Source organism: Diaporthe batatas, assembly GCF_019321695.1.
Source record: "Diaporthe batatas strain CRI 302-4 chromosome Unknown Contig00006, whole genome shotgun sequence".
Taxonomy (NCBI): domain Eukaryota; kingdom Fungi; phylum Ascomycota; class Sordariomycetes; order Diaporthales; family Diaporthaceae; genus Diaporthe; species Diaporthe batatas.
In genome coordinates, this window is record NW_025408553.1 from 2,219,860 (window position 1) to 2,241,654 (window position 21,795).

At 54.4% G+C, this 21,795-nt stretch overlaps 9 protein-coding genes across 9 annotated transcripts; 4 read left to right on the forward strand and 5 right to left on the reverse strand.

The window, feature by feature from the left end:
- Nucleotides 1-22: 22 nt before the first annotated feature.
- Nucleotides 23-4,974, reverse strand: KVR01_005995 (uncharacterized protein). Its single transcript, XM_044791041.1, has 2 exons — nt 2,774-4,974; nt 23-2,697 (listed from the first exon to the last, which is right to left on the reverse strand). Exons 1-2 carry the CDS (start codon nt 3,712-3,714, stop codon nt 1,851-1,853), a joined length of 1,788 nt encoding a protein of 595 aa, XP_044644798.1. The 5' UTR covers nt 3,715-4,974; the 3' UTR covers nt 23-1,850.
- Nucleotides 134-1,753, forward strand: KVR01_005974 (uncharacterized protein; the record flags this gene model as incomplete). Its single annotated transcript, XM_044782879.1, has 1 exon — nt 134-1,753. One exon carries the CDS (start codon nt 134-136, stop codon nt 1,751-1,753), a length of 1,620 nt encoding a protein of 539 aa, XP_044644777.1.
- A 1,409-nt stretch (nt 4,975-6,383) lies between the features above and the next one.
- KVR01_005873 (uncharacterized protein) lies at nt 6,384-7,528 on the forward strand (the record flags this gene model as incomplete). The annotated part of the gene is given in 2 exon segments (XM_044784807.1): nt 6,384-6,398; nt 6,413-7,528. 2 exon segments carry the CDS (start codon nt 6,384-6,386, stop codon nt 7,526-7,528), a joined length of 1,131 nt encoding a protein of 376 aa, XP_044644676.1.
- A 330-nt stretch (nt 7,529-7,858) lies between these two features.
- On the reverse strand, nt 7,859-8,935 carry KVR01_006318 (uncharacterized protein; the record flags this gene model as incomplete). The annotated part of the gene is made up of 2 exons (XM_044782631.1): nt 7,859-8,678; nt 8,757-8,935. The coding sequence occupies 2 exons, from the start codon at nt 8,933-8,935 to the stop codon at nt 7,859-7,861; spliced, it is 999 nt and encodes a 332-aa protein (XP_044645121.1).
- A 414-nt stretch (nt 8,936-9,349) lies between these two features.
- On the reverse strand, nt 9,350-11,633 carry KVR01_006246 (uncharacterized protein). Its single transcript, XM_044789362.1, has 6 exons — nt 11,457-11,633; nt 11,210-11,384; nt 10,091-11,140; nt 9,929-10,010; nt 9,805-9,865; nt 9,350-9,724 (listed from the first exon to the last, which is right to left on the reverse strand). The coding sequence occupies exons 1-6, from the start codon at nt 11,559-11,561 to the stop codon at nt 9,593-9,595; spliced, it is 1,605 nt and encodes a 534-aa protein (XP_044645049.1). The 5' UTR covers nt 11,562-11,633; the 3' UTR covers nt 9,350-9,592.
- A 973-nt stretch (nt 11,634-12,606) lies between these two features.
- On the forward strand, nt 12,607-13,820 carry KVR01_006407 (uncharacterized protein; the record flags this gene model as incomplete). Its single annotated transcript, XM_044784712.1, has 3 exons — nt 12,607-12,888; nt 13,021-13,335; nt 13,458-13,820. The coding sequence occupies 3 exons, from the start codon at nt 12,607-12,609 to the stop codon at nt 13,818-13,820; spliced, it is 960 nt and encodes a 319-aa protein (XP_044645210.1).
- Nucleotides 13,821-14,458: 638 nt separating this feature from the next.
- On the reverse strand, nt 14,459-15,199 carry KVR01_006161 (uncharacterized protein; the record flags this gene model as incomplete). The annotated part of the gene is made up of 1 exon (XM_044794188.1): nt 14,459-15,199. Exon 1 carries the CDS (start codon nt 15,149-15,151, stop codon nt 14,459-14,461), a length of 693 nt encoding a protein of 230 aa, XP_044644964.1. The 5' UTR covers nt 15,152-15,199.
- A 985-nt stretch (nt 15,200-16,184) lies between these two features.
- Nucleotides 16,185-17,912, forward strand: KVR01_006121 (uncharacterized protein; the record flags this gene model as incomplete). The annotated part of the gene is made up of 4 exons (XM_044782782.1): nt 16,185-16,329; nt 16,388-17,220; nt 17,306-17,614; nt 17,676-17,912. The coding sequence occupies 4 exons, from the start codon at nt 16,185-16,187 to the stop codon at nt 17,910-17,912; spliced, it is 1,524 nt and encodes a 507-aa protein (XP_044644924.1).
- A 321-nt stretch (nt 17,913-18,233) lies between these two features.
- Nucleotides 18,234-21,618, reverse strand: KVR01_005877 (uncharacterized protein; the record flags this gene model as incomplete). Its single annotated transcript, XM_044783968.1, has 7 exons — nt 18,234-18,993; nt 19,030-19,348; nt 19,604-19,746; nt 19,810-20,992; nt 21,043-21,098; nt 21,153-21,406; nt 21,478-21,618. The coding sequence occupies 7 exons, from the start codon at nt 21,616-21,618 to the stop codon at nt 18,234-18,236; spliced, it is 2,856 nt and encodes a 951-aa protein (XP_044644680.1).
- Between the last annotated feature and the right edge of the window lie 177 nt (nt 21,619-21,795).

Here is a 21,795-nt window from a genome sequence, read left to right on the forward strand (position 1 = left end):
GTCCGCGAGTGGCAATTACAGCTTCAGACCGTCATCGACAGGACCCGTCGTCGCGGCGGCGCCAAGCTCCTCGAGGAGCAACCGTTGCTGCTATGCCTCGCTCCTATGAAGCCTCCTCAACCCACATAACAGCATGGCCACTTCGTGTCGCGTGCCAGGACAGATTTTGAAATGCCTTCATCAATGGCCTGTCCGTCCAACACCGCCAGCCATAATCCACAACGGATGCCGCGCATACTCGGAGGGAACCAAACCACCCAATCTCGAGCCCCCCTCCCCAGCTACGTCGAATGATTCGAGTTCAAACCGAGATGCAGGCAAATCAGAACCAGGGCCCATGGCCCGACGGTTGGAAGAGGCAACCGAGGAAGCTCTTCTCACAGGAGGACGGGCCGGGCGGCGAGCCATCGAGGACGCCGGGTTTAGCGAAGAGCTTAAGCAGCGCCTGCTAGACAAGGTCGCCGACGCCAAGTTCCGCGAAGAGCATGCCACCTCGCTGCGGGAGGCAGGGCTCACGAGCAATATACCTGAGGCAGCAGGCCGGGGCACCCGCGACGTCGCGACCGCGCAGCCGTGGACGGGCACAGAGACCGAGTCCGACGCCGTCCTGCGGATGCTCAACGATGCACACAAGCCTCTGAGGCCCGGGCTGCGGGGGAAGCCAAACATGCCACAGCCCGGGATTCCAGTGGACATGCGGCTTAAGAAGCCGCCTGTGTTAACTCCCGGCAGGAAGGTGGCCAATGCAAAGGAGGCTGCTTCTGTGTACGCCGGGATGGCCGCAAAAGACAAGGACAAGGGCCTCAGCGACCAAGAGAGGGAGGCCATGAAGAAGGAGCTGCGCGACCGCTTCACCCCGGCGGCGCGGGCGTTGCCAAACACCATCTCTGGCCTCCAGTCTCTGGCGAACGAGAGAATCGAGGATGCGATTGCAAGGGGCCAGTTCAAACACATACCGCGCGGGAAAGGGGTAGAGCGCGATGCGAGGGCCGACAACCCTTTTATAGACACGACGGAATACATCATGAACAAGATGATCAAGAAGCAAGACATGGTGCCGCCGTGGATAGAAAAGCAACAGGAACTCGTCAAGGCCGCGAACGTCTTCAGGGCCCGGCTGCGGAATGACTGGAAGCGGCACGCCGCCAGGACGATTGCGAGCCGCGGCGGCTCCCTAGAGCAGCAGATGCGCGCCGCCGAGGAATATGCCCGTGCGGAGGAGGTCCACAACCCCCGTCGAAGGAACTCGGATCAGGTGGCCGTGCCTACAAATACGACAGACGACGTGGTCATGGTGGCTATGAGGCAAGAGGCGCTGCCAGTGTCCCCATCCGAGGTCCCTTCCCCATCCCCAGCTGTGACTTCTGAGCCAGAGATCACACTGACCAGACCCTTCCGGGACCCCGCCTGGGAGGCCACCGAACGATCGTACATGGAGCTGGCCATCAGCAACATGAACACGCTCACACGGGCCTACAACCTGATGGCGCCCGAGCTGGCGAAGAAGCCATACTTCTCCCTGGAAAGGGAGCTCAAGGCCTGCTTCGCCGATGTTGCGCCGCTGGTTGCCAACGAGATCAAGGAGCGTGCCCGGGGTCCGTCCAGGCCTGTGCAGGGCCAGCTCGCGCCCCAGCCCGGCAGCCTGCTGGACCGCTTCGTGATGGAGGGCAAGTCCAGCAAGGTCTACGACTCCCGAGCGCCTCACTACGGCTTCAAGCAGTTCTGGAAAGACCTCTGGCAGCGGTCTCCGTAAATGTGCGGAAATACACTGATTGGGGTCAAGGACATCTCGCTAGGCTGCCTCTATCTATCCACGTAAAAGTGACATTCTATCTATAACAATGTAGAGCTCATTTCAGGGACAATATCTTGCGCATCACCTTGTCCAGCTTCGCCGCCGCGTCGGGTATCATCTCCTGGGACCGCCATGCGACAAAGCGATCCGGGCGCACGAGGACACAGCCGTCCTCCTCGACCTGCCTCCTCCTCGCCCAGTCAAAGTAGACGTCCTCATAGTCCTGCTTCCAGCCGATAGAGTACGCCTTGATCTCGACGCCGAGCGCCCTGGTGACCTCCTCGGCGGCGGCCTTCCACGCCTGGCCGCCGGGCCCGGTGAGCAGGCAGAACCGCCCGTGCCCGGCGAGGTCGATGGTCGAGAACCTCTCCCTGGGCGTGCGCTCGTTGAGCCACGCGTGCGGCAGCCGCCGGCCCGGGAACGTGGAGATCTGCAGCTCCTTGACGGGGTCGGCGGGCGGCGGCGGCGCGGCGCCCTCGGGCTCGTCGTCCTGGTACACGGCGCCCGAGAAGTACTTTTGGTTCATCTCGATGCCGAGCCCGTGGAACTCGCTCGCCGTGTCCTCGATGCCCTTCTGGAACTCGCGCCGGCGCCTGCGGCCCTGCGGGCCCGGGTCCTCGAACTCGGCCAGGATCCGGGCGCGCTCCTCCTTGTCCGGGTGGTCCATGCCCGTGGCCTTGATCCAGCCGCCGTGGTCGCGGAGCCCCTGGTTCGCCCGCGTGATGACGTCCTGGCCCACGGGCTGCCGCTCCGTGCTGAACGAGTCCAGCAGCTCGGGGCCGGCCTTGCCCTTCATGACGTAGGAGATCTTCCAGGCCAGGTTGAAGGCGTCCTGGATGCACGTGTTGGAGCCCAGGCCGTTGAAGGGCGGGTGGCGGTGCGTGGCGTCGCCGAAGCAGAAGCTGCAGGGGAGAAATAAAAAGTCAGCACTAGGCCCAGGGCGTCAAACTCTCTTCCGGATGCGTTTGTGGCACTTACACGTTCCCGTCCGAGTAATACTCGGCCACGATCTCGTTGATCCACCACTTGCTCACGTCCTTGATGCGCACCTCGACCGAGTCGTCCCCGATGATCTCCCTGCACCGCGCGATGCACTCCTCCTCGGTGGGGCTGAACTGGTCGGCCGAGACGTCCGCGCCGGGGACGGGCAGGCAGATGAACATCCACTCCTTCCACGGGCGGACCATCCTCGCGATGACGGCCCACCCCCACGGCGGGTAGTCCCTCTCGGGCTGGAACACCCAGTGCAGGTTCCCCGAGCGGTTCGGGATCAGGTGCGACAGGTCCGCCTCGACAAAGATGTTGAGCGCCAGGCCCTGCCCGGGCTTCTTGATCAGCGGGATCCCCAGCTCGCGCACGACCTGGCTGCGGGCGCCGTCGCACCCGAACAGGAAGCGCGACTGGATGCGGTACGTCCTCCCCAGCACGTCGTCGCGCACCTCGGAGATGATCTGGTCCCGCGCGGGGCGGGAGAAGGTCAGCAGGCGCGTGTTGAAGCGCACCGTCCAGCCGGAGTGGGTCGCGCGCCGCGTCAGGATGGGCTCGAGCTCCGTCTGCGGGAGGTCGACGTGCGCGCAGGGGGAGGCCGCCGCGTAGTCGCCGTGCCGCGCCGGGTCGTTGCCCCAGCTGTGGATGCGCGCGAACTCCTCGCCCGCCATGCTGCGGCACCACCGCGTGTGCTCCATGCTGTCGCCCTTTGTGCTGGCGTCCCAGCACGCCTGCTCCAGCCCGACGTCCCGCAGGCACTCGAGCCCGGCCATGCTGGTGATGTGCGCCCGCGGCGTGTCGGCGTTGCCCGGCGCCGCGGCGATCATGATCCCCTTGAGGCCGTGCGAGCCCAGGAAGCATGCTAGTGCCGCGCCTGCTGGGCCTGCGCCCACTATCAGGAGGTCCGTCTTGACGATGTCTTCGTCGGCCATGGCTGCTCCTCGCTGGGTGCTTGGAGGGTGGTGGTTGGTGTTGAGTCCCAAGTCTGGTGGACGTTTATCTCACGGGCTCAAATTTCCTGTTCGACGGGAGAAGATACACCGGGGGGGGGGGGAAAGAAGAAAAAGCCAAGGACCCTTGGGTACTGTTGCTGGGATGTCTGATGTGGTTATTTTCTGCGCAGCGTGTCGTGCCTGCCTCTTTATGCGCTACGAACAGCGTCCATTACTAAATGATTATACTGAGCTTATTTAGAATTCTGGCCGGGATCTGGGCAGCTTTCCGGGGTGGCAGGGTGGTGGTGTGGATCACCACTTGGGCCTAGTGGCCCTCTTGCCGAGCAAAATCGATGTCATGCATGCAGGTTCAGGTGCTTGCCGCGATCTGGCTCAGGAGCATCTCAACGGCTGCTGCAGCCGATCGATCCTCGGGGCCGGGGTCAGGTATTAGGCTTTTCCTTATCTCGACATGCACCGGATGAGCCTATTCGCATGCCATATTCAGAAGCTCTAAATGCTGTGGCGTGGGCGAGCGAGAGTGAAACTAGACTCGAGAACACTCAAAATGAGGGCATTGGCCTGGTGGAGTTCGCGGCGGTGGGCTGGAAAGTCAATGACCAACCGACCAACCAATCGACCAACCGACTCGCCACACAGCATGGGATTGTCTGTTGTTGGTGGGGCACACACACAGCCAACGGCCACGGCAGACCGCGGGATGTTTAGCCGCTTTTCCCCCGGATTTACGATTCGGTCGACCTTGGCGTGCTCGCACTCTGCTGCCCCCTTCCCTTTTGCCTTCTTCCACTCTGACCGCCAGTGGCTGCCAGCATGTGGCTGCGGGTCTCGAAGCTCCGGCGGCGGGTAAAACAGGATTCACATGGCAGGCGGTCCAACTTCAACTATCCTCGTAGTGCGAACTCACCGTGGCAGCGTGGATAACCAACTGGTCACCGCCTGACCTTCTTGGCGGTCCGCTGAAGCACCCCAGGGCTGGCGAACAGGTGCATGTGGGGCGCAGCCAACAGGACCGGATCTAGTGGGAATTCGTGGGCCGGCCCTAGGGACTTTCCGGCTCGGCTGCACCTTGTCCAGGGGGTTTCTTGACGAATCGGCGGATATGCTCGTGGGATACAGCGAGGTACAAAACATGAAGAAGAAGATAAACGTCCACTCTTGTGAGAGAATCGTAAGACTGAGTAATACGGTATCTAGCAATTAGAAAGAAATCTAACAACAGGCGTAATTCCGTTTCCTTTTTCTTTGCAGCTACACACGCATCATTGATCAACCCTCCCACTTGTCATGACGGTTCGGTTTGCCGAGGATAATCACACCGGTCAACCCTGAACATGCAGCGATACTTCCGTACAGCCGCATACTTCCGTGGACCAGACTTTTGAAATTTCAATATACTGACTCTTCGATTAATCGACTCGTATCTTGTTAATCAATAACTATATGCTTCCACAATAGAAACATTGACCAAGAACCTCTATGGTCCTCCGGCCTTCTCACAGGTTAATCAGGGCGGGGCTATCCCGGAAGAGATCCGGTCATGAACTCTGCTGAAGTGCTTCCCGAGGCCACTAGATAATACAGATGCTCTAACTGTGTAGTGGACAGCCATTTTCAAGCAACGTCGTTTGCTCCTCGGACCTGACTTGCCGGATCTCGTCAATGCCATTTGCCCTCCCTCCTTGTCGGAGCCGGATTGATGTCTTCTTGTTCCTTCCTGCTCATCTCATGATGCACGACATTCCTCGACCTGTTTCTGCTAGCTAGAGGCCGATGCTTTACTAGCTCATCCCAAGGTTTAATTGAGCGTCATTTTGACCTCCTAAAAATTAGGGCGGTCAGGAGCACGGAATAAGTGTCTCCTGGGAGGAATACCTCCCCGTGTCAAGCATCTGTTAGGAGTTGTTTCGACATGTGGGGCGCTAGGCGTTAAGTTGATGGTCGAAATCATGTGTTGTTGCATTTACTCATCGTTGCACCGGTTTTCTTCGCGGTTTCTTCCTCCTCTGGCGTTGCATCCACGTGTGAGGCGCTCTGGGTGAGATACTGGTCGCTTCCAAGGTTGGTGGCGCCGTTGAGATTGTGGCCTCGACTTTTTTTTTTCTTTTTTTCATGCATTTGTTGCGGCGTCGGTGACGGCGTCCATACCCTAGGGTAACTTCGTTTAACTTCCAAATGTGAGATTATAATATACAGGTGTTATTCATAGGTTGGTTGGTATCTTCATTCCTTTTATCACTTTCTCATAGCGAGACGACGTCATATTATACACACTCTGCATTGAATACGTTGCAATTTTGCATTGATTCCGGCCGCACAACAATGCCAATCATCCACCTTACCACAAGTGCAGTGGCTACTTGGCATACTTCGGAGAATACTGTATGTCTTTGAAACAACGGTATGGTCGTCCCAGCTTCCAGTCCCAGATTTCAACTGCTTTTCTCTTCTCCACTAGTATGAAGTGGGCTAGTGGGGCTAACCACTACTCCCCTGACGTCAATAACCTCAACCTCGAACACTTTCGTATTGGCAGCTTGGTCAGAGGCTTCACTGTCACTTATCTTCATCAAATCCTCCAGTAAAAATGTCCGAATACACTTCTCTCCTTCAACGGCAGCCAGATGGGCCCGGCAGTGCCAAAGATGGCCTCCCATGGAGTGAACGACTGCAGCACTTCACCTGGGCATGGTTTGAGGTCACCATGTCTACCGGTGCTCTGGCTACTCTGATCGGGCAGCAGCCGTACGATTTCGTCGGTCTGGGGGCTATTGGGTGGGCATTGGCCATTCTCAATCTCGCCCTGTTCGTCCTCTTCTCCGGCCTCATCGCGTATCGATTCACCACCGCAAAAGGGAGACTGCTCCGCAGCCTGCACCACCCGCACGAGAGCTTCTTCTTCGGCGCATACTTTGTCAGCATCGCAATGATCTTATACTGCGTCGACCTCTACGCCGTCCCGCTGACGGGGAGCTGGCTCCTCAAGACCATCGAGGTGCTCTACTGGATCTACGCCGGCGTCGTCATGCTCGTCGCGGTCTTCCAGTACCACATCATCTTCGACCGTGAGAAGCTCCCCGTCGCGGACGCGGTCCCGTCGTGGATCCTGCCGGTCTACCCGTTCCTCATGCTGGGCGTGCTCGGCAGCGCGCTCCTCAAGAACCAGCCGTCGGCCTCCGGCCTGCCCATGTTCATCGGCAGCATCGCGTTCCAGGGCCTGGGCTGGACCGTGGCGTATTTCATGCTCACCATCTACGTCACCCGGCTTATCAACACCGACCTCCCCGATGCGTCGAACCGGCCCGCCATGTTCGTGGCCGTGGGGCCGGCCTCGTACACCGTCAACACCTTTGTGGCGCTCGGCATGCAGGCGCCCAAGCACGTCCCCGAGGGCTTCCTCGGCATCCACTCCATCCCCGTCGGCGACGTGTTCAAGGCCGTGGCTGTAGCCGTCGGCGTTTTCATGTGGCTTGTTGCGTTCTGGTTCAGCTCGCTCAGTACCGTCGCGGTTCTCATCTCGATCAAGGACGCTCGATTTACGCTCAACTGGTGGGGTTTCATATTTCCAAACGTTGGGCTGTTCATTGCGCTGCTCCAGCTCGCGGATGCGATGGACCTTGGCAGCGTCAAGGTTGTCGTCATGGTGGCGACAGTGGCGCTGTTTCTGCTGTGGATTTACGTTGCAGTCAAAAACATCAGAGCCGTCATGCGGAGGGAACTGCTATGGCCTGGTTGTGATGAAGACATGGAAGATATAAGCGGCGAGCCAGAAAGCGCAGATGGGGAGTAATTGGGGCGGATGTGCCATGCAGCACTCGGACTGATCACTGGAGAGCCGCGAGTAATCAATCTAATATGGCGATACCGCATTGTGCTTTTACCGACCTTGGGAGGAGCTGGAATGGTTTCGCGACCCTACATCAAGTGTCGAATTGGATTGCTTTCTATGAATTGCATAGCGTTTTTGAGCAAACTTGTATGCTTCAGGAAATCAGGTCGAGGTGTTATATAACAGAGCTGCCACCTCATCAATATACGAAAGGATATGGCGGACAGTTATCGCGCGACCGGGCGTACAGTGACCACCACCGGGCGAATCGATGCGCTTTCTTCATGCCGCCTATCTGGTCCTAAAGTTGGCAGGCCTTACAGGCGCAAACAGCTCTTCAATGGGTATCTTCCGGTCAATCATTGACTGTTCCTCCAGATACGTGACCAGAGCCTCGAGGGTCTTTCTGTTCGCCTCCAGCCCGTAGGGCCAGCAGTCCTCGCCAAAGGTCTCCCGGATATCATCGATTGCCTCGGGCAGCCACGGAAGCATATACCTCAGGGCGCTCGTCGTCAGCATCCTCTTCCTCGCCAGTTCCTTGCTGTCGTCCAGCGCCTCAAACAAGTTCGTCGCCATCCACCTGTCCTTCTCATACAGCTCCCGCCTGATGGCGACAAGGTGCATGATTGGGAATATCCCGGTGCGCTTGAAGTAGTCCTTCTCAACCTGCTTGAAGTCCGGAAACAGCCGCCTGATGTGCGGCGACCTGCCCAGGCACTCTGGCGGATCGGCCCCGATGGTCGCGTCTATCTCGCCGTCGCGGAGGAGGTCGCTTAGCGATTTCTCAGGATTGCTGTTTTGTGTGATCCTGACCGGCTTCAGGGCTGGAAGGCTAGACGGCTTGCCGTGCGACCCTGGCCCTTCCATCTTGCCTTCTACCCATTCTATGGTACTGAGGTCTACGCCGTACTCATGCTGTAGCAAGCCCCTCTGCCACACCGCAGCGGTCATGGTGTAGTGCTGGACGCCAATGCGCTTTCCATTCAGGTCGCTGGGCGACTTGATCCGATCACCATTCACGGCGATGAAGCTATGACGAAAGGCCCGCGAAGGGAAGACCGGGATGGCGATGAAGTCCCTTTTTCCTGCGGCGTACATGGTGATGTATTCCCTGGTTCGAGTTAGCTACCTGGGGAAATAAACCGAACTACAGTCCTTCATACCCGAAGAAGATGAGACATGCGCTTACGATGCTGACAGCTCGGAACAGTCGAAGTCTTTGGTTGAAACCATGCGATCAAAGACATCCCGAGGATGGTCTAACTCTAGGAAATTGAGGTCGATACCAATCGGACGCACCTCGCCCGTGGCGAGCGGGATCATACGGTCATACAAGCCCGATGCGAACGTGATTGGAAGCGGTGCCATATTGTTATTGAAGAGCTGGTGGCTCCTAGAGTCGTGAAACAGGTAGTTCAAGGAGATGATGTACACGGTATAACGTCTTGCCGGATCAGCCAGCGTGCAAAGCTACTCAAGGCATCTCTCGTCATGATTCATCCGCTGAGATGGAGAAGGACAGCCCTCCCACGTCTCGAACGCCACCCCGGAACCCGGCCCCCACCATTTGCAACCTCGCGGATTCTACGAGCCACACGTACTGACGTAGCGTACCCTGCCTACCCTAGGCAGAGCTATCACAATACAATGTCGATCATTGCGGGGTACATCCATGGTCCAGTGCTTGATCAAGCAAAGACAACACCCAACCTACTCCATCCCAGCCCGATACTTTCCTGCCTAGGTACTGAAGGCTAACCAGACTCAAATAGCATGATACTATACAGAGACAATTTAGACTCACAATTAATAACGCAAACTATAATAACATATACATCACCGGAAAATCAGACTATGCACTACTATTGTGCGGTGAACCCTTTGATTTGATTGGGTTTTCGACTTTACACTCGACTTAGGGCCAGTCAAATATGCCGTAAGCTAAACAGGCAGAGTGATACTTCGCTTTCTAAGTCAATCCACACTCCTAGAGTGTATCATAGGAAGTAGTGGTAACCTATGCTCCTAAACAGCACCTCCTCCGAAGGGGACGTATTGCTGTGGGCAAGTGACATTGGAAGGTGGGAGAATGCCTTGAAAATATGCCTGGATATAGCCAAAGTAACATGGTGACGCCCCGAGCGACATGACCGTGTGCTACAATTGAAAAGATTATTCAGCGAGTTAGTCTGGGTTCTCATATGTGAAAATGGCGGATGCGCGATGGTAAGACTTACACCGATGCCTTCTTGTAGTAGTATGGCTGACCCTGGAAACTGAGCAGACATCTTGCGCGCCCTAAAGGAATCATTAGTTCATTGCCTCAGCGCTAGATATAGTGCCGTATTGGTCGAAACGTACGATACGAGGGGCGTTATTGGATCGATGGTGTTGCTCGCGAACAAGATTGGAAAGGACGTGGTCTTGTTCGACCCCACTGGCCCTGAATATACGAAAATCTGGTCAGAATTTTGACAAACAATGGAGAAGAAGGTCGGAGGTCACTGAATGAGGGCTGCTTACCTTGAAAAACCATGCTATCAGGCAATTCCGGTCGGAAGGAAGAGCAAACGACACCCCCAATGAGGTTGGGATAAATATCGCCGAGGTATTTGCTGCGGGAAGCCGTGTACTCGGCAAAGTCCTTGAACTCCTCAATTGTAGCGACCTTGTTCCTCCGATATGAGTCAACGCATTGGATGATGTAACGGGCGTCCGCTTTAACGTCCAAAACGTGGAACATCCCCGCGAGGGCAGACACGTCTCCGTCTTCTACCTGGCGGAGGATGTCGGCCATGACCGGGAAGTCCGCGGGTGGGTTGTAGACGGTGTTGATGAACAGGGCCTTTAGGTCTGAATAGGTGACTAGCTGTGGCAGACTCTGATTCTGGACTCCGCTCAGAGGGACCGGATGGTTTCGGAGCTGCAGGATGATGTCGTCCAGCCTGGTGGTGATGTTCTCGGGCGTAGGCCCCCAGAAGGAGCACGCCTCGGGGCCTGCAGAGTGGCAGAGGCTCGAAAACTTCTCCATGGCCTCGTCCATCTGATCAGATGCGTCCCTCCAGTCGTTGTCATAATACTGGTCGGCGTTGACAACGCCGTCGAGTATCATTCTCCCGATGCGGTCGGGGAACATGGAAGCAAAGGTGGTGCCAGTGACAGTGCCGTAACTGACACCGTAGGCCCATAGCTTTGCATCTGATGGCGACTGGCCGTTTGACTCAGCCAGAGCCTCGACGAAGGTGAGCAAATCGTGAGCGTTCGCCGGCGTGGTCACATAGTATGCATGAGATGCATCGCGTTCGACGGCATTGTTGCACCACTCTCCATAGATAGACCCAGAATAGTACTGCTCATGAAACGTCGTTGAGGAAACATTGGTGGTTCCTGTACTGTATAGTCGATTGAAGGCTAATCTTGCTTCGGCGTTGCCTGAAAAACAGTCGAGCGTCAAACCGCTGTTGTTCACCCCACGAGGGTCATAGGAGATGAAATTATATTGCTCCCCGAAGATTTGCCCAGCAAGAGACCGGTAGGACAGGAGAAGGTCGATGCCGGAGCCACCCGGACCACCTGCATATGTTAGTCCATTTATATCGAGTCAAAGCCCTCTTTTCTCAAATGATTTGATCAAGATCTTACCGGGAAGTACGACAATACTTGGGGACTCGACGGTAGCATTCTTGCCTGCCAGCTTAATATAAGCGATTGATGTTGTGCCCAGACTCCTGTTAGAATAATCCAAAGGAACCTCCAACTTGGAGCATGCGAGACCATCGAAACATTGTGTCCACGTGAGATTAGCTGATGGCTCAATCTGGCTGGGTAGTTAGAAAGCTTGAAACCTAGAAGTCTTGGAGGCAGCGGTTTGTTAAAATTCAAAACTCACGCTGTCAAATCCATAGACCATCCCCGACTCCTGGCCACAAACGGCTTTGAATGCCAACGTTGCAAAAAGGCCAGAAAAGCTGAGCGTATCCGCAAATCGCCCCATGGTGATGGTTAATTGATCTCTTGACCGGATGCCTCGCTGTCAAAGAATGAGTCAATTTCTAGTCAGTGGAATGGTTCCATTGACCAGGCATATATATGCCAGTCGAGTCCTTCTAGATGGGCCTTTTCGGCCGTTCGCACAGTTTCTTCATCACAGAGGGATAAATGGCGCATACGTCTTAGTGCTACTCTCGTATAGAACTAGCCAATTGATACCTAGCTGCCTATTCGAAATATCGTATTTAGTGTCTCGGCTCCAGCAAAACGGCCAATGAACCCACCTCAGCTGACTACCCCTCCTAAAGGATGTCATTGCCGTGCGACTTTTTGCTTAGCGCTTACACTCTAGGAGCCTCATTTTGGAGAGAGGGATTTGGGGTAATTTCGTTTCTAAACCTTCTACGGAGTGCCGTGGCGCAGTTGCCGTGCTGCGCCGCCCTATGTGTTCCTGGGTGGGTTCCCCAAACTACGCAAGGGTTCAGCTCCTTCCTCTACCGGGGTTTTACCTGTTAGTTGCTACCTAGGTAGGTGGTGGTTTTACCATGGCAACTATGTGGAGGTATCCTGTCTATCGTAGAATTGTAAAGAACTTAGGGAACTGAAAGACAGGCTTTTCGGGGTCTTAAGGACTACTAGTAATAACTTTTGGGTATGGATATGTGCTTTTGTAGGGTAGAGTGGTCTCCTACGCTGCACTGTTGATTTGACTGATTGCCAAGGATTGTTTCCAGACAGGAGCATCAAGCATGTAATTCACAGCCAAGATGACGGTGGCGGAATGGGGAGGCATATGGGGTTTGGGGACCTTAGACACTCGCGTTGAGGATGTCCGGTGCGGAAGATGCGCAGGCCGGGGGCCAAGGACATGTTTTCGTCCACCCCCACTTCAGAAAGCCAACATGGACTGTTGGTTCTATTTTCTGCCTGGCTAGTAGTTTGCACAACAATCTCCTCTCCTCGGTCTTCAAGAATATCTCAACAAATGTCCCGACAACTGTCTTTCATTGATAGCCCACTACGCAACTTCACCGATCAACCCCAATACGATGCCTTCGTTTCCTAAGCCCCGCGAACAGGGTCCCAAGGCCTCGATCGGGGACATTCTTGATGTACAGCACGGCAGCGCGGCAATCCTGGCCATTACTAATATTTTATCCACGTCTCGAGCCGAAATTACTATGGCACAGCTCATTGACGGACTTCCGCTTCGTCATATCGCCAAAGAAGGTCGTGGCCACACAATCGGTATAGGTCATCCTCTCCAAGAACACCGGGAGCTGTGTGAGGGGGCCCTTGATAGGGCCAGGGCTTGGGTAGGAGCTCTGGATGTGTCTAAGCTGAGAATCGAGCAGTCAGTATGTCAACCTTATTCTTACCGGCGAGAGCGTCATCCGACTCAGAGTACAATCTCGCCAGTTGCTGTAATTGCATATGGCAGCCGCCGCGCTAACCATCGTTAGGTGCTCGAGCAATTCCAGGCAACTGACCCCGGAAGCCACAACTTCAACCTACGTCTTGTTGAGACTACGGTAGTCGCCATCCACGAAATTGCAATCGAACTATTTGAAGACAGAAACAAGTCCCATAACGAGGAAGAGCTACGCCGTGTGACACTCTGGCGTATGGATCCTATTATCGTTAACAGATATGATGTTCCTCCAGGGGAAGCCCTGCCACCTCCTTCTCCACAGCCAACTCTATTCTTTCATTCTCGGTATTTGGATTATGAGAACTATCCAGCAGGACTAGGTGACATGGCTGCTTATTGGGCTGAGGTATGTGTCCACATATGGCTCCCATTCCTTCGCATAGCATCGTCCACGAGGCTTTTCTTTTAATGCCATAAGTCCGACCCTTTTCTGGATGCCACTCAATTCACTAACATCCAACTGATTAGGATAAAATATTTGGAGGTGTTGTCCTTTTTGACCGTGGGGAATCCGACACGGAATGCAAGGCCGTCTACCTTCACTCAAACTCATGGGACGAGACGGTCCGGGTTTGGAAGTTACTTGACCACCAGATGGAAGCGCTTCTAGGCCTTTTCAAAGCTGAAAAAGATAGCAGCGATGGCAGCGGCGGCGGTGGCGCACAGACTTCCTGCCCTTTACCTTTAATATGTGAGCGGTCAAGTAGGCTGCGGTTCGACGATTGGGACGCTATGGCTGTGAGGCATATCTATCGTGATCCGTGGGAACGCAAGGTACCCGAGAAGAAGGATTTTAGTGTCATAAGAATTAACGATTTTGACTACCCCTAGGATTAGCTAGGTTGGCTGAAACTTGGGTCGGGGTCTTCCGAACGAATTTCATGCTCACTCAAAGAGTTGGTATATAGGCTCTAGGGGGGAGATTCTAATAGCTAAATGGACAGCAGACAGACGGACGGACGGACGGATGGACAGGTCAGAAGAAAACTACAGTATGGCCAAAGCTCACTAAGGCTCCATGATACCAACCCTGTTGCGACTTGCCTATGTTTTCTACTTAGTAGAAGGAGGTTGACTTGCTTGCTGAGTTTGTACCTGGCCGATACCGGTGGCCTTTCTGCTTTACCCTAGGCCTTTGCCGCGCCGGATACTTTTACACGAGAGTGATTAGTTCCAGAAAGCGTCATAGACACCTCGTAACCAGTCATCGTCCTTCTCGTGGGCCATGGACTTCTTCAAACAATCAGGCCAGAGATCAGAAATTCGCACCCGTAAACACGGAGGGTATAAGTCCTATAGGATGAACTTTTAAGGGGATAACGTCTTAAAAGATAAGATCCTCTAGAATAACCTCTCGCAGGATGACCTCATCCTAATATACTTAGGTAGGTCTTAGGGATAGGACGGGCAGGTGGACAATAGCCAGGGGTGGACTTCCAGCGGACAAGATATGTACCAAAAATACATCATCATCCTTCGTACTGCGCATCGATCTCCCGCATCCAGAGCATATAATCGCCCCATATATTCCTGACTCCGTCCTCTTCATCCTCCCACCCTAGCTCCTCAACCATGATGTCCGGGTTAAAGGGGTAAAACCACAGGGGCCACAGGTGGTCCGTTACGCCGACCCGCAACCACCATCTTTCGCTGACGCCCTCCTCTGTGGTGTTCACCGTGTCGCTGATGACCTTGACCCAAGACGCACCATAGTCAAAGTTACGGCGGCGGGGGTCCTCAGGAAGCTCGAGGATATTTTCCATGCTCTCCTCGTCCAGCATCAAGCAGAAAAGAAACCTGTCATTGGGTCTTAGAGACGCATTGGCGGTTGTGGCGGCACGGCGATGGTCCCTGATCCAAACATCAAACATGTCACCAACCTCGCTCTCAGTCGCCCCAGAGAGCCTCTCCTCGTCCTGCACAACCTCGCTGTAGTAACGGCTCCAAAGCTTCTGGTCGGGGCGGTTGTCGTGGGGGTTATTCTGCGTGAACCTTTTCGCGTAAACGGCAAGGCGCTGAACGGCCCTTGCGAAGTCCTCATCAGTGTCGGGCCCGTAGACGGTGCGGAAGATAGTGTAGCCCCACGAGTAGGCATAATCATGACTTCCGTCGTGGTTTGCGAGGTCCTCCAGCGCAAAACGCGACTGATTGATGCGTCCCATGTCCCCAGGAAAGCGTCGTGGTGGTCTGGTGGCCACGGTCAGTGCCGCATCGATTGGGCCAAGGCCAGCCACAATAGACGAGAGTCAAGTCGAACGGCGACGGTAGTGGAATGAAGGAGGACAAGGGAGGGGGGGAATGAAATGGGAAAAGGAATGCAAGAGGGTTTCTATTGCCTACTTAATAGGAAATTAAACTTGGTTTACCTGGTCTCAAGCCAATCAGATCACAGTAGTTGGTGGTTAGCTAGCGGCTTGGTAGTCACCACAGCGGCGCCGTGAGAGAAGGTACTCGAAACTAAAACGTGCAGTTGGGATGTGTCAAGGGTATGTAAATTTACTCATAATAGCCTCAACCAGTCTTCTTGGTGCAGTGATTATCAGTGTGTTTATGTTCCCGTTGAGATTGTGCTTATACCGGAAACTCTATGTAGCCGGCCGAAGTGAAGCTTGCTGTGCCACTCCAAGATGGTTCACTAGCCGACGATTCTTTCAAGAAACCTGAGTAAGTAAATGAAAGTTGATGAGCGAAGATGGATCTAAGCTTGTCAGGTTAGATGCCTGAAAATCCCTCAAGTGGATGCGTGGCAGTAATTCTTCTTTGACTGTACTAAACAGGTTGGTAGGCTCTCTCATTTTTGTGACCCTGGTGCTTCATCCGCAGAGATTTAGGGCACAGTTGGGGATATCTTCTCTAATATCTGGACCGCCACACCGGAACTCAGTCCCACCACTCAGAGCCTCGCGGCTCCCGCGAGCTTTGTGGCGTTCATATGCAACGGTATAGTGCCGATCAATATGGGGTATCGCCATCCTTGACTGCTTAGTCTATGACTACGTCGACAGGCTATTAGCTACTCCGCACTTTGAATCCGCCCGTTAAATCATCACATAGATGCATCATCGGCAGGTAGCATCGGCTCGGTCAGTTTATCAGGTCGTAATGATCTGCACAGAATCAAGCCTTTGCCCAGCCTTTTCTTGCCGACCTCAAGTTTCTTGACCTTGCATTCATTTCACGTTGTTGCCTTGCGATATGGACAAAGAAGATGTAGAGGAAGGCCATACTTCGGCCAAGCAACATGTCTCGCACCTCGAAGACCAAGTCCCCAAAGCCTCTGGGGAGATCGGCGCCTCGAAACTTGACACTCATGGCCTCCCGCTGAGGCCTCAACCATCAGGTATGCACACCAGTATTTCCATTGGGATCGAAGGACATCCTGACCAAAGTTCACTCAGACGATCCTAAGGATCCTCTCAACTGGCCTTCCAAACTCAAGCTCTGGGTGCTCTTCCAAGTCTCCTTCCTCGCCTTCCTCGGGCCGTTCACGCAGGCAGTGATAAATAGCGCCTTCGTCCCTGTCTCCAAATCGTTCCACATCTCCGTGACTACAGCTTCATACTGCACAAACATCGCCATTCTCGGCGCCGGCGTCGCGCCCCTCTTCCTCGCGCCAATAGCCAACATCTACGGCCGCCGCCCCGTCTTCCTCGTTGTCACTGCCGTCGGCGTAGCCAGCCATGCGGCATCGGCTGCGGCGCAGACCTGGTCCGGCGTCCTGGTAGCTCGGTTCTTTGTCGGGGTTGGAACATCAGCCGGGATGGGAATCGGCGCAGCTTGTGTGGCTGACATGTTTTTCATGCACGAGCGTGGGAGGTTCATGGGGGTTTACACCGTCTTCATCACGAACGGCGCACATGTCGCTGGCATGATCGGCGGGCCGATCGCCAAGTATCTCGGCTGGAGGTGGTGCTTCTGGATCCCTGCCATAATCCTTGGGTCAGCCTGGGTTCTGTTGCTCTTTGCCCTCCCGGAGACTTTATATCATCGAAACACTTCCACCGGCGAGTCTCTGCAGAGCCCTGTCAGATGGCTGGACCTCTTCATATTCAGGACTCACAATGGCGCAGCCAGGAAAAAGCTGAAGCTCTGGGACTTCGCGCATGTCTTCTTCATGTTGCGATATCCGAGTGTGCTATTGCCAGCACTATACTACGCCATCCACTTCGGGCTGGGCAGTGTACTGTTTGCGGTGACCGGTGCAGCGGCATTCGGGAGCATCTACCATTTTGTACGTTTCTCTCCTGCAGTGAAGGATTCCACAGGATCGAACGAGGGAAACACGGGAAGGATTTGCTAACACAGGTCTGGCATAGGACACTGTCGGCATCGGCTTGGCCATCGGCCTATCGACCTTCATTGGCACCCTAATCGGCGAGATATCAGCAGGCCCTGTATCAGACCGACTTGTCTACCTGCACGCGAAGTCCCACAATGGCGATATTAATCCCGAAAGCCGGCTGTACGCGACAATTCCTGGAGCCATACTCATTCCTATCGGCGTTATAATCGAGGGTGTATGTTTCCAGTTCAAGACGCACTATATGGGTCCTGTCATGGGCATTGCGACTGCGGCAGTCGGCCTGCAGATAGTTACGACGAATATTTACGCGTACATCACGGATGTAAGACTCGCCTGTGGTGCCATGGAAGTTTCAAGTGACGCTAACGAAGCCGCCTCTACAGTGTTACAAACCGCAATCAGCTGAGATTTCCACCCTGCTCAACTTCGGCCGTCAAGTCTTCTCGTTCACTCTGGGGTTCTATATGATACCATTCGCGGAGAAGACGACCTTTGGCACTGCGTGGGCTGTCGTGGCCATGTGCGGCCTGTCATTGTACTCAGGGGTGGTGGTCCTCATGTTCAGGGGGCGTAGGTGGCGTGAACACTTAGGAGAGCCGTCATTTCACCGTGAACTCTAGTCAACCAGTGATCAATCCACCAGAATTTGAGCGCCGCCGCGTACTGAACTTGAACGATGGCGGTCAGCTAGGTTGACATCGGGTTCAAATTACAGGTTCCTCACGCCATAGGCAGACACGCTGCTAATACATACCTAGGTATGTAGGCTAGATAATAAATATCAATGCTCGGAAGCTGGCTACCTAGGTAGTTACATGCATGACACGTGCCTCAGTATGCGACGCCTTGTTCCGATTCTCGCTTCTTTGGCTCAACAAACCAAGTTCCAAAAAATCCTCAAGCTGGGCGAAAAGAGTCGCAACGAACCTCTGATGGCCGAGCTACTCATCGTCGTCAACAATGACGATGCTCTTCGAGTCTTCCAGAAGGGGAGGGGCACTTCCGGAATCCACAGCTCCCCACCGACGCAGCGACTCGGCTACTCGCTGTCTGACGTCCTCTATCAGCTCAGCATCCAAATCTGACTGGAGCCACTCGGGCGTCGTTTGGCTGCAGATCTCCAACGGCGTCAAGTGGCCGTGGATGTCATCGTGTTCAGCACCGAAGGGATGAACCCCATCGGGGTCGCCGATGGCACTGGGGTCTGCACCCTCGCTGAGGAGATCATCAACCCAGCGCTCCTCGAGGTTGCTGACGGCGAACTGCAGCGGCGTGAAAAGGTAGCCGGGTGCCTCGGGCCGCACGCCGCGCTCGAGCAGCATCTTGAGCATGCGGCCGGTCTTTTCGCCTGCGTCCTCGTCGTTCAGGCTCCGATGGCCGTAGGCGTTGTAGAAGAGGTCCATAACCAGGTCTTTCTCACGCGAGAAGTCGGCCCTGGCATCGAAAAGTACTTGTAGGAAGGCAATGTCCCGGCGGGTCACGCACATCTGGATCAAGCTGATCGGGCTAGTTCCCTCGATCTTGAAGCTCCTGGCCAGTTGGAATTTGTCCCTCCAGATGTCCTTCTTTCTCGCCTCTGCAAGGTCTGCAAGGTACACCGTAGCGAGTTCCGGCCACTGGAGCAGCAATAGGCTCACAAGCACGCTTGTTTCTTCATGCTGCGGCTCCTTGTTTTGCTCAAATGGTGAAGTTTTCGCCCAGCTGGAGAGTGCTGTCCGAATCTTCATGTTTGGAAACGCCCCGGATCTCGGTGAGTGGTGGTCATTGTTCCACTTCAAACACTCGGTCACAGTTTTCCAAACTGTTTTGTCTCGAAGGATGGGGCCTCTGCGGGTTCTGAGTGCCTTATCGGTCATCCTGAGGCAGTACTCTTCGTAGCGAGTGGGCAATCTTGCGTCAGCAGGCCGCTGTTTACCGAATTGCTGCAAACCGTTGAATATGACTAGTAACTCCAGGCTCTGGATAGCCTCAACGGACAACGCGAAGTCTTTCGCTGGTCCCAGAGCGGTCTTCCCGTCAAAGAGGTACTCCTTGACTGTATAATGAGCCACCAAAACTTGCGAAGTGGCTCCAACGTCTTCTTGTATATTGCGGCTGTACATAGACTCAGGGGTCTTCTTCAGACGTGTTACCTTGATGAGACACCCGAGTATGCTCTGGAGTTGATTGAGATGGAACTTATGAGCACTACCACTCGGCACATGGTAACGAGATGCCTCAACAAGCACGTTCGCGCATGGGACTTCGGAAGTCTCACTGCAGATAAGAGCCAATGCAGTGCGCGCAAAGTTTCGGTTGTGTTCGTTCTCACCTCGATCGTTGGGCAAGAGCTTCATGATCATGTGCTCGTAAGTGCCAAAGATGTCAGTTGGGATCGTGTCGAGCATTCGGGAGATCGAGTCAATGTCGCATAGTTTTGAGCGAGTGATCATGTCGACTTGGCATGCGGCCCATCTGAACCTATCAGTCCGTCAGTATGTTCTATAAGGTTCATGGAGTTACGATTCATCCACTTACATGCCTCTTGCTCTTTGAGCAATCAGGGTAACAACCTCATCTACACCTTCACGGTCGAACGACACGTCACCCTCCAGCTGGCTTTGTACAAAGGTACGGATGGCCCTCATCACGTCTGGGTTTTCGTCCATGGAAAGGATAGTGCAGCCTTCCTTCTTTTCTGGAGGATCTATATCCATTAGATCCAAGCCGCGAGTCACCTCGGCTTGACTGGGAGAGGTTGCTTGTTCCCTGTTATTGTGGCTGAACGACGTATCGTCTGCTTGCGGTAGGTTGTCCATTGATCTCGTCGTTCTGTGGTTCGAATTTGGAAATTGCCAGATTTGTAGAGAAGGAGACCGACCTCGCGAACTTTCACCTCGTGCAGGGGATAGACCAGGAGGCGACATCGCCCCATCGAACCCACCAGTAGCGGCATTGACTTGTCCCTGCAAGCTCCTTGATGGATTTTGTGACTGGGGCCTTCTGCGAATAGTTCTAGGGCTCCGTGGTATGAGGATTTTCCGAGGTTGGACGGCTTTGTCGATGTCATGTTCATTCCGGCTCGTGAAGCAGAGTGACACATGTTTCCAAGCCTGATCGGTGCCGATGGTAGTCATGACGCGCAGAAACTCCTCTCGGGGCGACGGGCACTCGTCAACTGCGTCAACGATGATGTATACCTGTTGCTTGAAGTCCTGTGCGATGTGCTCTGTCACAGCTAGCAGGCAACTCAGCAAGGCTCCATTATCGAAATCGTGCTTGTCGTACAGATCGTGGAGTATTTTGGGGATTTTCGCTTGGCGACCTGTAGTTCCGGCCGTGGGACGGGTGACTTGACTTGTCAGATCCCTGATGACCCATCGAAGGAATGAGCAGGCCTCCTCTGCCGAGGTGTAGCCCTCCTTTTGGCGCTCATGTGAGCAGTAGTAGTAAGAAACACCCTTGTGTCTGTACTTGGACAAGACTTCGTCAATGGCGAAGGAAGCCAGAACAGTCTTGCCAGCACCGGCGAGTCCGCGGATCCAGAGGAATCGAGAATGCACGGCCGAGCCACCCTTGCACCAATCAATCCAAGAGGGCGACTCAGCAAGCCAGTCGCAGGTGCCATTCTGTCTCAAGGCTCGTTTTTGGCGGTGGAATTCGTCGGCCTCAATGCCTCGAGGTCTGAGCCACTCCAAAATGTTTCGTCTTGTGTACTCGTCTTATTGCGCATGTTAGAACGGAGTCGTATGTGTGATAGGATAGACTTACCAAGAGAAGAAGTTTGCATGTCGCCGACCTTTCCCAAGAGGACTCCAGCGATGATGCTATGGATTATCAGCGAGGCTCAAAGCTACTGGGAAGGAACCAATTTGACTCACTGCATTTCCATCTGCACGATGTTCATGACGTGTTCCATGTATCGCCGAAGTTCGCTCAAGAGTTCTTTTACTTTGTTCTTTGTACGGCTGACCCACTGGACCTTCCTCCGCATGCTGAGATCCCGTTCGTATGGCTCCAAGGTTTTGTTCAATTCGTCAACAAGGTTCTTGACATCAAGCAAACCTCCATCTTCAAGTTTGTCTCTCAAACGCATCGCGGATGGGCTGTCGCCTTTCATGAGCTCTGCAAGACCCTTTTGTCTCTGTCAGAAAGGGCGACATCGTCTTGACCATTTCACGCGGCAATATTGAAATCCTAACTCACCTCAAGTTGCGGATGCCAGTTCGCTACCTCAGAGTTCAGGCGCTTGACCTCGTCCGGACAACCCTCCATTTGCCTGACGAAACGGTAGCAGATTCGCGCCGTCTTTGCAAGCGAGGTCGCAATGCTAAAAGGATCAGCCATGCCAGTGATTGCTGTGGATGTGCAAGGAGGTTTGTTGACGGGGAAGGAAGCAAGACGTTGGAAATGTTGATTCCCGAAATGTTGTTTGTTGGAAGTTAGAAGCCTTTTGCGCTCACTCCCAAGGTTGTTTTGTTTTTTTTTCTTTGGAGATGCATCCTTCGAAAGGATCATGTGAAC